Genomic DNA, 13,131 nt, shown 5'->3' with positions numbered 1-13,131 from the left:
GATTACTTTCATATTTTAGCAATAATCGTTCTTGGGGTCAGTAAACTGAGATTTGACTGTTTATAACCACCACTATTAGATGCCTCATATCTGATCAACGTTGACATTTCAAATATTGAAATGAAACAGTCAACAAGTTTTAATACTTCAATAATCAAGCATACATCTCTGGTAGACAACACACATTTTTTTGACATAGTTATTGTCTGGATAACATTTTGTGATAAATTTTCATTAAAAAAAAAAAAAAAAAAAAAAAAAAAAAAAAAAAAAAAAAAAAAATTGATATTTTCCAAAATCCCAGGAGTTATCCAATGTTACGGCATATATATTTTGCAAACAACTATATGTGACTGTTGACGACATCTTTATCAAGAATCAACAACAGGAAAGATCATTAATGAAAACCGATAACTTGTACAAATTTCATGAAAATGTTGACTTTTAGCTCAATTTCCTTTCCTGGTTCAAGTACTAGAAAACATATAAAACTCATACAAGTGTAGAAACTAATCATTTCAATTCTTCTTCAGTCTCTATTCTACTCTGTCAAGGAGAAAAGGACACTACTCTAAATTCCCAATTTTATCGAGGAGAAATTTCCACTTCAAAAAAAAAATCATCTATTTGTGGAGACGAAATTGACAAAGTTTTGTAAAAACCACTGATTGCCTTGAAGAAATCGACACTAGTGAAAAAACCACTGATTTGTCCTGACAAAAACGGACACTTCTTCTGACCAATTCTAAATTCCTGCTTCATCAAGAAGTAATTGACACTTTTGAAAACCAGATTTGTCGAGACGAAATTGACACTTTTGAAAATCCAGATTTGTCGACACGAAATTGACACTTTTGAAAAAAAACACCGATTTGTCGAGAAGAAACTGACACTTAGCAATATTGTCTTTCTTTTTTGAAATCTAACACTCGGTACATGGGCATGAATGATTAATAAAAACAACAAAAGAAAGGAAAAAAACGCATTTTGTGTAGATTATTTAGGTATATCTATAGTCAAGGTTAAAAATAGACACCCTGGGGAGTGAAATAAGCAGAGATTAGACTCAATAATTAGGAAATTGACGCTGACATGTCTTTTCTAGAACCTTGCTTGGATATCGACGTATGATCTCATTACGGTCCGTAATCGGCTTCCCGATAACATGATCAGGAAAGTTTGTTAAATTTGATCATCTGATACAGAGTTCCTTTGAGATGTCCGTCAATGGTTTCAAATACAGACAAACAATACAGTTGCTATTGACACCCAGAATAATATTAAGGAATTAAAGTTTGGAAATAATCCGGTTATTATAAGAAAGACATGTTATGTTCAGGTAATTTCTTTTTGGTCGTTTTTTTTTTTCTTTTTTTTTTCATGATGTGATGGTTGAAGTAGATTAGATACGCAAGTCTTGTGTGCAGTATTCCTCTAATCTCATATACCTAGCGATTATATTTTCTTCTTTGAAAAAAAATTTCCACGTGGGAAAATGATTCATTGTCACTAAAATGGATTTTACAGGTCAACTTACAAATATTCTGTAAAAAGGCATTCAAAATTTGTCCTATTTACGGTAATAAACAAATTTGGTTAATAGAATTTACATAGTTGGCTTTCGTTAATGGAATTTACATATTTGGCTTGCAATGGGTAACATCTCTTTCAAAAAATTTCAAAAAAAAAAAAATTTTGATAATTATTTTTCAAGGTTGAATTAGTTCCTTGTGAGTGTATTCTATTTAATCTTCTCATCACCGTATGTCTTTTTTGGTGTTGTCTGATTTCTCTTTTGGGCTTTTTCTTCAAAATAAAAATATAGTATAAAATAAAATATGTTATTCATTTTTAAAGTGGCCATGTGGATTAGAATTTGGTATTTATTTAGGATTTTTAATTTATGAAACAATTTTATCATGGCTTCCTACTTGACAAATCAACGTGAAACACCATATGCCAAGTCCTTGTTTGTAACTCAATAAATGGCAAAAGACTGATAAGCGTGTAAAACGTTTGTTATTGTACGTACAATAATAAACTTTTTACACATTTTTTAGCTTTTTGCAATAAATTGAGTTACAACACGGACTTGGTCTATGTTGTTTCACATTGATTTTTCAACTAGTAAGACATGATAAAATTGTTTTTTAAGATAAAAATCCAAAATAAATACCAAATCCACATACATATGGCCACTTTAATAGCTTAGATTTTTGGATAAATTCTATTACGATATATCATGAGAGAGTATGCAACATCAAAATTATACTCAGAGGTCACCACACAAAGTTTAAAACGATTGACAAAAATGATGTTTAGCGTAAATTTGGAAACGATTTCTCCAAACACTGACAGGCATTTTTTTGATGGTTTTCAAAACGCAAGAGCAAATCTGTATCAGACTTATGTAAAATTAAAGTTCTGATTTCACAGAAAATTATCCGTATGTATATTTTTTTCCTTCCGCGGGAACAAATTTTCTACAAAACATAATACTAGGTTGTTTCTGTTGTATATTATTCATACGTCTATTTGAAGAGATACCCAGGGGTCATCAAGGGGTCACCAAATATCATCAGAGGTCACCAAATGTCAAGACAGGTCATATGGGGTCATCGTTTAGGTTAAGATAGCGTATTACAGACATATTCTTATTAATCTCCCTTTTCTTCTGTGGTATGATCATCATCAGTTAGTTGTCAAAAACAGAGACACAAGACAATTTTCTTGGCTCTCCAGGCGTGGTTATAGTCAGACAGTCCGATTTGTGAGAATCCAGCAACTGTGCCTCCCCACTAATGCGTGTATTGCTCAGGGCAACATAGAAAATCTGTCGTTTACACTGCCCTGTTCATGATTATGGGTGTCTGATGAAAATATCTGTCAAACACAATAACTGTACATCTTCAACGAAAAATACTCATAATTTTCGAGGGATTTTGATAAAAATGTTTGGAGTGAATATAGGACTTTCAAAATAGGATCAAATTTACTGATGGATATCATTTACATATGTAAATATTTATAAACATTACCCCCAGCTGTTTCTTCATCCCCTCCAAACCTCATCCAATTTGAGCAAAGCAAGATAAACATGGTAAAGCAGTCTTTATCCACATGATTCAAATGCATGCCATTATGTAATTGGTACGGTTTAACATCTGAATTCATTCAAAACAATTTTTTCGATAAAAAAAATCAAAGTTCGAGCAACAGAAAATCAAAATATTTGATAGAGAGTGATAAAAGAGTAATAAATACGATTGACAAATCTACTGAATTTTTTCAAAGTGAAAAAAAATCAAAATTTTTAGAGCAATTTTCCACCACTTTTGTTAAGAAGACAAAATCATTTTTGACTGAGTAGAAATTTTCATAATACTAAGTATGATCCCAGAGTCCATAAACATTCATTCCCGCACAAAATTATGAATTCAAAATATCTCCATTCTTATTTATGAACAGTAAAAATAACTACCTTTTATATTTTAAGTTCAAATTTGAGAAAATTTGAGAAATACCCAGTTTTCAAGTGATTTTGTGCTGAAATTTGTCTGTAGTTTTGTAGTGATTTCTCTGTTCACTCGAAAAGTTGAGTCAGATATTAAACTAAAACATCATCTCTGATTGTATCACAATGAAAAAGAAAAACCTTCTTAAAGTCACCATATGGCTGACGATTGGGTATTAATTTTGGATTTTTAATTTATAAAACAATTTTATCATGGCTTCCTACTTGAAAAATCGATGTGAAACAACATTGACAAAAGTCTGTGTTTATAACTCAATACATTGCAAAAGATTAATAAAGATGTAAAAAGGTTTGTTATTGTCTATCGTTTTTTATGCATTTTTTAAATAGTTTTTTGCAATATATTGAGTTACAAACACAGACTTTGTCGGTATTGTTTTACATTGAGTTTTCAAGTATGAAGCCATGATAAAATTGTTTTATAAATTAAAAATCCAAAATAAATACCCAATCCTTATCCATATGGCCTCTGCTTTAAGACAAATTCTGAGAGAAAATGTTTGTGTATTCCAGTATCAACATTTGATGTATTCAAAAATGTAAACTTCTCTCTATGGTATAGAGTAACTGTTTGGGGAATGGTGTCGTACAAGAACTTTGCTATTCATGTGGGACTTGTATTCAGTATTATTATAAATGTCTGAATCTCTTTTTGAGTTATGAGATATCTTCTTTGACTCAGTAAAACAAAAAACATAGGATTGTGAACTTCACTATTTCCTTCAAGTTCAAAGTCAAACACAACCACAAGCACCCTTTATTATTGGGTTTTTGTGGTGTCAAGTGACAGCGCCCTCACTGGTAGCCATAGACAAGTCACAAGTTGTCATATACGGTATATCCCATACTAACAATGATTGACAGGTCAATCAACCAATCAGCAAGCCCAAAAATAACAAACAACTGTGCCAACATTTTAAATATTTGTTTTATGTATAAAAATGTGAAGAAAGAGACAAATTTTATGAATTTTTGTTGCCATTTTTAATAAGAAAATATTGCAGTAAGATGTAAGTTGTTCTGATTACAATATTGAATTGCTATAATATAAATCATATATTGAATACACATGGTGAAAATCATATATGTTGTGATTTTTTTAAGTCAAGTTGCAAAATCATAATTTCTCGATCATTTTGAGAAAAATTTGACACAAAATTGAACACAGCAAAGTTATAAATTATAAATTGCATTTTTTCAAAATCCTTTCCTGTGTTGGCATGTTGTTCTTAGCTAAAGTAGTTATTTTGTTATCGTATGTTGTCACTTTATCCACTGTCAATTGCCTACAATTATTGATTCATTTCAACAGTCATTCTCTGTTTGCTGAGATTATAGTTCCTGTCATTCTTAACATAGACAAGATTCATTTCATAACAGACTTCTGTGTTTTAAAGCTGCACTGGCTGCAACTGAAATATTTTTTTTTTAAAAACTTGTGTTAGATATAATGGCTTACTCATAATATTGTAGACCCTGAACAGTATTGAATCACCTGTGGATAAATGTATTTGTGTAGCTGTACACATAATATGGTACAAGATATCCAAAAAATATTTTAGGGTCCATACCCAAAAATCAGCGCCCTCAATAAATCACAATTTCAACTTATTACTATACTACTTCTAGATAAAAAAGACCTCTAATTGACATATACAATGTCTAATTCTTGATATTTTAACTTAGTGACAATTTTTCAGTGAATATATTATTGATTGTCTGATTGAAGCTTGTGTAGCTTTAAGGGTGACGCATTTTTAAAATCAACCCAAATACTTTTCTTCAATAAACTGTACAATATTCAAGTTTCAAAAAAAAAAAAATCAAGTGCTTGAAGTATATGACATAATTTTTTTTTAAAAAAAAGATGAATATAATTAAGATAAATAAACTCTGCCTAATTTTGCCACAATAACTTTTCACACAAATTTTTCACAAATTATTGTTTAACAGAAAATATGAATCATATACCCTGGTTGTTCTACGTCAAGACAACCCGTGTCTACGTCACTGGTTTTACAGTGCTCAAAATACGAGTCAAATCCACATTATTTTTCCCATGTTTTTTTTTCATTCAGCCTGAAAATACTTGTGACCTAACTGTTTGTCACTATGAGTCTACAAGTGACCTAAGGGGCCTTGTCACTACGAGTCACTAGACTAGTAATGACAAGGGCCCCTTAGGTCACTTGTATTTATCTCAGCTGAAAGAAGAAAAATATTGGGGAATAATATCTAACTGTAATATTATATTGATAAACTGTCATAAAAATAATCCCTACTTACGTTAATCTAGTTTTGATTTTCATCGTATCAAATCCACAATATTATTTTTCTGGCTTTAGTAACAATAATATGAATAAATCCTCCTTTTCAAATTCCGTAATTGTGATAAAAATCTATTCTGAATTGCTACTAAATGAAACAATAATATACGCCACACAGCTCAGTGTCTCGAGGGAAATTTTGTCCGCATAGAAATGAATACATTTGGGACGAAAAAAGTAATCTCTCCATTACAATAGCCACCTTGTCAGGGTTTATTAGTTTGGTATGATAGCATGAAAATATCGAGATACATTAAACTTATATTGAGAATAATAATCACATTCATAAATTGGAGGAATGAAGGGCATAATTGTCAAGCTGAGAGCGCGAGAGGTTATTTTTTTACGAACTAAAGTATGTAGCAAAGCTAAGGAAATAATTGCTGTATCACGACTGTGTGCTTATTAGTGTGGCTTTCTTGCTACCTATAAATAACAGCTCAGGATCGAATATTCGTAATGTAGTAAATCTATAGTCTGTATGCATGTATAACCACTGAAAACTTGGTATTTTCTAACAGAAATATAAGCTTCCTTGAAGAGAAATCCTGTTTTTCTGTAACTTTTTGTTGCATTACAACTTTAATTTTAGACTACAATGATAGAAATAGTCCTTTTCAGCAAACTGATTCTAAAATTGTGCTAAGTTCCCCAATAAGATTAATTTTTACAAAATTTCTTGTCTTTCTGAAACTTTGCCACATTTCAACTTTATTTTACGCTAGAAATATAGAAATTTTCCCAATTAGTAAATTGAAACTAAAATTGTGTTATTTTCCCACCAAAATTATTTTAACAAAAATTCTTGTCTTTCTGTAAATTTTCATCACATTTCCACTTTATTTTAGATAGGAATCATAGATATAAAACTCAATAATGAATTGATGCTAAAATTGAGTTATTTTCCAACCAAAATTATTTTAACAAAAATTCTTGTCTGTCTACAAATATTTGTTACACTTTATTTTATTTTTGACTGGCATCATAGAAATATTCTTTATCAACAAATTCTTATCAAAATAGTTTTGTGAAAAAACAATAACATAAAGATTTTTCAAATAAAATGAAAACTTCAAAATATCTTATACATGACGCATATTAGTAGTTACTCTATCTGAGTGTGTGTGTGTGTGTGTGTGTGTGTGTGTGTGTGTGTGTGTGTGTGTGTGTGTGTGTGTGTGTGTGTGTGTGTGTGTGTGGGTGTACAACTGAGCATCTTCCATCTATCTGCATTTTTGTAACTAGTACTACCTTGGCTACACCTCTAAGATGTTATTTCTACCAAAATCTCCATAACTTCTTAAAAATCTCTTAACTCCCTGTCTGACTCCCTCTCATTCTCCCTCCTCTCGTCCCTTAACCCCCCCCCCCCTCCCCCACCACCACTTCATCAACTCACTCCCATCCTTTCATTACCAGACAAGTAAAAGCATAACGCCATCAAGTGGAATATCTGACATTTATACTAATGATAACTGAAGTCTCTTTATGTACATCTTACAGACAATTCCTGACGCCACTCACAAAGGAAATCTCTTGCAGCCTTGGGCGTCTATGATGGGGGCGGCATTGTAAATGACTTTAGATAGAGCTGACATAGCAACTTGTCTTCGCCTAGTTAGTTTACACTTAATGAGTGTATGTATTGTATTGCTTAGGGCAATACTACAGATGTTTCTTCTCAAACTAGTACATGTATTCAAGCTGTATTTGCCAAAGTCTTTCAAATTTTACAACACGACAATATGACCTGGACAACTTTGAATATCAACGTCTTTCGAACTTATATCCTGACAACATGCCATTAACGAAACTTTGAATATCAGCATCTTTCATGCTTATATCCCGACAACATGACTTTAACAAACCTTTGAATATCAACATCTTTCACGCTTATATCCCGACAATATGACTTTGACAAAACTTTTTTTAAAAAGGCCTTTCACATTTGACATCCTGAGTGTGATTTTGGAAACTTTGGATCTTAACTAACAGCTTAAAACACTGATGTCTTTCATGTTCTATTCCCCGACTTTGACTAAACTTTGAATCACATTCTTATCTCTAAAGATCATATAGATCTAACAGTCAGATTTAAATCTTAACAAAGTCATTCTTATCCACACTCTTAGTTCTTTCACTCATGTCAAAGTTTCCTTTTTTAAATTTTTTCAAATCTAAAATTGTCATTTACATTATGAAATATTCAGTTATTATTTTTGCTCTCACTTTACCAAAGATATTGAACATCTCAAACATCTAAGATATTACAAACTTACACTCCTACATTAGTCTAGTTCCAAACGACTGTTTTCCAATTTTACACTACGTTATAATCTTCACACATTACATCTAGTCAATGTCGTTACTCTCGTACAGAATTCTGTGCTCCCCCCTACAGTGTTCACATGAACATGATGACGTCGTCACATTCCCATATGATTTTAGTTTAAGCAGACTAGAGGTGGAGCTCGGTTTTTACGTTTTTATAGTTCACAGTATACTGTTGATCATACTATCATTGACTAGACATAGTGTGTGACGATAACATCATGTAAAATCGGAACACAGTCATCAGGAAACGAGACTACTCCGACATAAACATACACAGAAAGTCATCTTTTTCTGTTTTCTTATTTTGGATCAGATGGAATGCAAATTTCCAAGATATCCATGACAACAGCATTGGAATAATAAAAACTCTTCGGCATTTACTTTCAAAAACGTAGACCTCCACCTTCTTTGACAAAAGGTCAATCAAGTGTATTTTTTCATTTTTTTCTTTATAGAATGTAACATGAATTTCCATGACAACACATAATAACATCTCTTTGACATTCAAGTTATTTTCTAAGAAATTGATATATTTTCTTCATAAGATACTTCAACAGAATGTCAGTCATTTATCTTTTTTTCCATTTTATTTTCTTCACAGAATGGAACACATATCGCCATGGCAACAGTAGAGTTAAAATCTTGAAAACTCATTGACATTTATTTTCTAAGAAGTTGATGTATCTTTTTCTTGAATTGAGAATTGTACATTTTTTTTTTACTTTTTCACAGAATGAAATTCTGATTTCCATGACAACCAGTATTGAAATGACAAAATCTCTTTAATGTGGAACACAGAGGAATGAGTGGGCATCTAATTTTGATATAGACAGTCTGTTTAGAACAGCATGGTATCACAAGATCACATGAGGTATATATACATTACTACAACGTTAGAATTCAGTAGTAGTAGTTAGTTATAATTAACAAGTAGTTAAAGTGACAATATGGGTGGATTTTTATTTCATAAAACAGTTCTACTATGTGTTTATACTTGAATATTAAAACAAAGTGAAACAACAAATACCAAATCCTTGTCTGTAACTCAAAAAAATCGCAGAACATTAAAAAATGTTTAACATGTTTGTTACTGTACATTCACACACTTTTTACACCTTTTTTAGCTTTTTTGTAATTTATCGACTCTGAGTTACAAACACGGAATTGGTATATGTTGTTTCACATTGGTTTTTTTCAAGTAGAAACACATAATAGAATTGTCTGAAAAATTAATAATCCAAAATATATACCCATTTGTCATTCATATAGTCACTTTGAGGTTATAAATTGCATTTGCTGGTTGTTCAAGAAAACTACGGAACTTTTTGGCCACCATCTTTTAAATTCAAATAAACATTTACGGATCTATATACTGATTATTCCAGTGAGATCTAAATGTAATCAAATCTGTAGAATGAGTTTCTATAGAAATATGACATCACAGATTCTACATTTATCGTTGGTATAGGTATGAGTTTGTATTTGTTATTTGCCGAGTGCATTCAAATTCTGCTACACCAAACGGAAAATTTCTATTGCATGTATTCCATTTAATGGATATTAACTTGATATTGATAATTATCCAAATTTTATCAAGGTGTGACGGTGTGTCTTAATTCATGGACAAAACCACAAAATACTTTACATCAAAATTTATCAAGAAATTGGTCATTTCTACTCAGTTTTATGACTTTCTTGGTGCACGTTTTCCCAAAACATACGGATCGATCACGCCTGTTTGATCATTTTTACTTATAATCGGACATTTTATGTTTAATGTATAGTGACTGTATAATTCATGAAATCAAATAAAAAACTGATAAATTAAAAACAGCGATAATTTATCTGATTAAATTCTCCATATGTCAACTCCGTTTACTGTATTTTATTTCTCAGATATTGAGCGTTGGTGTTCACAGTGTCGGAGGTAAGGATAGATTGCCAGAATTGAGTAATAGAATATTCATAACAAGACGGCTATCAGTTGCTGAGAAGGTCAAGGACAAGTGTAATTCCCTCTGTAAAGTCACACAAGCTATCAGCTATGTATACTTGGTGATTTGATGTAATAGAACACTGGGTACTACAGTCACTCCGCTGTAAAAACACTCACACTGTAAGATATTCATGTTTTATGTACTTTCACATAATGTGATGCAATACTGTGTACTGTACTGCAGTCGTTAAACCATATAACTATCAGTATTTCATGTACTTTCATATAATGTGATGCAATATTGTGTGCTGTACCGTATTCATGTACTTTCATATAATGTGATGCAAAATTGTGTGCAGTACCGTATTCATGTTCTTTCATATAATGTGATGCAATACTGTGTACTGTACTGCCATCATTAAACCAAATAACTGTAAATATTTCATGTACTTTCATATATTGTGATGCAATATTGTGTGCTGTGCTGCAATCAGTTTCCTGTAATCACACAAACTGCAAAATATATATACTTCATAGGTTTTCAAGTATTATGTAATGCAATGCAATGTAACGTAGTGTACTGTAATGTAATGTAATGTAATGTATTGTAATGTAAATGTTATGAAACAACATAATGCAATATTATGTGCTGTACCAGGGGACTGCAATATTCTGTGCTGTACTGGAGGACTGTAATATTATGTGCTGTACTGGTGGACTGCAGTTATAACATGTCCTGTTTCATAAAACTCAGACTGAGCTTGTATGAGACAAGTGCACTAACCACTAAGCCACCAATAACCGATCTTGTGATATGATGTAACATCTACACCCCCAGAAAGAAAATTATTTGATCTACAACCTCCTACAATCATAAAGTCTACCATGCCAGATTTAAAAGCCCCTTTATGGTATTTTTTTAACCAAATTACTAAATAAAACAAAAATAAAGCAAAGGAATTCTTCTAGTTCGTACATCTCCAAAGTCTGTATATTTAAATTTATACAAAAACAATCTAAATGAAAATGTCACTTACTGTCTGGCAGGTCATGTATTTTGGATGGTAGTCCAGCAAAATATGTATGCCTCATTGCTTCTGTAGCAGATATCCTCTTCAATGGGATGAGCTGTTAGATTGGCAAAATACAGAATGTAATGTTAATAGTATTAAAAGAAAGAATTTACACTCTTGCCACAAGAGGGCGCTATAATAACGGCAGTATAGCATTTAAACAGTTTTCCCTGAACCCGAACACCTATGGAATGAACATTCCATAAAAACAGGAATTATTCAATCCCCAATATTTTGTTTACTCATGGTATTAATTCAAAACTTTTACACACAGAGATTGAACTGGGTGTCAAAATTTCAAGACTATCCAAGTGATGACACTATCCTGTGTGTGCTAGCCTGGCATTCTATGAGTTTAGGTTGTAGGCAATGTGAGCACAGACATCATCCATATCTCAACAACACCATGGATAGCAAAAATATTGTATGTTACAAATTAGTGTGACGTAAATGCTACAGAACTTTTCACCCCCTGAATATTCTAACATCGTCACTTGTGTGACACACTTACTTGTAAAAACCTGGCTGCTAAGTCACTGGCACCTGGACTTGTATGTAACCTTGACAACATAAGGAAGTAAGACAACATGTTAGAGCACCCTCTGGTGACAGGATGGGGAAACACAAGACAACAGACAATGTAGGGATATCTCTTTGGCACTTCAACATCAAATGGAGAAATCAACTAAGCATGCTTGTTATATATAACATTCATATTGACTCAGGTGTCAGTAACATTAATTCTGATTTTGACTTTATAGCTAACTAAAATCAACAACCAAAACTCAGCTTTACCGGTGAACACTACTTCAGGAAATTAATAACTATGGGTTCTGGAGAGTCATTTCATGATTTTACATCACCTACAATTACTTGCGATTTCAGAAAAACATCAAATTGAACTTGTGCATTTATAGGGTTACTTTGCTATGGGCTATTGCATCATGGGAATTAGCAGAAAAAATGTATTCATGGTTGCACAGAACCCACAGTTTATGAAAATGTCTCTAATTCCTGGAGAGGCGTTCCCTAATAAATACATACCTTGGTGTGACAGATGTCAACCTCTGTGAGTAATAGATATGAAACAGGCCCTGTCTATAATGTGGTAGTTCTGTAATACCAGGCCAAGTCTCTTCTGATGGAGTACCCAACACCTAGAAATTTGAAAATACACTATAATTACTAAGCAATATTGTGCAAGGCATGCGGATTCACTGTTGACACAAATCATTCTTTCTCCTCATACCCAGATATGATTGGCCTATCTGAATTGACATACTGGCTTGACAGTATAGCCCAAAGACTTGGCTATCTGAATTGACATACTGACTTGACAGTATAGCCCAGAGACTTGGCTATCTGACATGACATACTGACTTGACAATACAGCCCAGAGACTTGGCATCTGACTTGACATACTGACTTGACAGTATAACCCAGTGACTTAGCTATCTGACTTGACATACTGGCCTGACAGTATAGCCCAGAGACTTGGCTATCTGACTTGACATTATAGCCCAGAGACTTGGCTATCTAACTTGACATACTGACTTGACAGTATAGCCCAGAGATTTGGCTATCTGACTTGACATACTGACTTGACAGTATAGCCCAGACACTTGGCTAGCTGACATGACATGCTTGCTTGTTCTAGCAAACAACATTGTCAAGGCAGCTAGCCAAGTCTCTGGGGCAGGGCTACTTCTAATAAGACAATCACCTTTTCAAACAACAAATAAATAAATGATAATAAGAATTAAACTTCCTCCCTTCCCAAAACAACAAAACGTTGTGGTGTATAATTGAGACAATACCACAGGGGACTGAGAAATATCTCGTCATAATAAAATAGTATATTAATTCTTAGAGTGACATGATTGTCTGCACTATCTTACCCTGAATATCCTATCCAATTGGTCATAT

General features: G+C 32.5%; 1 protein-coding gene across 1 annotated transcript in view; it reads right to left on the bottom strand.

The window, feature by feature from the left end:
• Positions 1-13,131, bottom strand: part of LOC144450418 (cyclin-dependent kinase 14-like) — a 138,372-nt gene that overhangs the window by 42,922 nt on the left and 82,319 nt on the right. The window contains exons 9-12 of the mRNA XM_078141014.1: positions 13,104-13,131; positions 12,250-12,362; positions 11,717-11,765; positions 11,170-11,260 (exon numbers count right to left, since the gene is read on the bottom strand). The exon at positions 13,104-13,131 is cut by the window's right edge and continues 66 nt beyond it. Of these exons, the coding sequence (XP_077997140.1) occupies positions 11,170-11,260; positions 11,717-11,765; positions 12,250-12,362; positions 13,104-13,131 (281 nt within the window). The remainder of the gene's footprint in view (positions 1-11,169; positions 11,261-11,716; positions 11,766-12,249; positions 12,363-13,103) is intronic.

This window comes from Glandiceps talaboti, chromosome 20, assembly GCF_964340395.1.
Source record: "Glandiceps talaboti chromosome 20, keGlaTala1.1, whole genome shotgun sequence".
Classification (NCBI taxonomy): domain Eukaryota; kingdom Metazoa; phylum Hemichordata; class Enteropneusta; family Spengelidae; genus Glandiceps; species Glandiceps talaboti.
The sequence above is the reverse complement of the archived record's forward strand: the minus strand, read 5'-3'. Positions and strand labels throughout refer to the sequence as shown.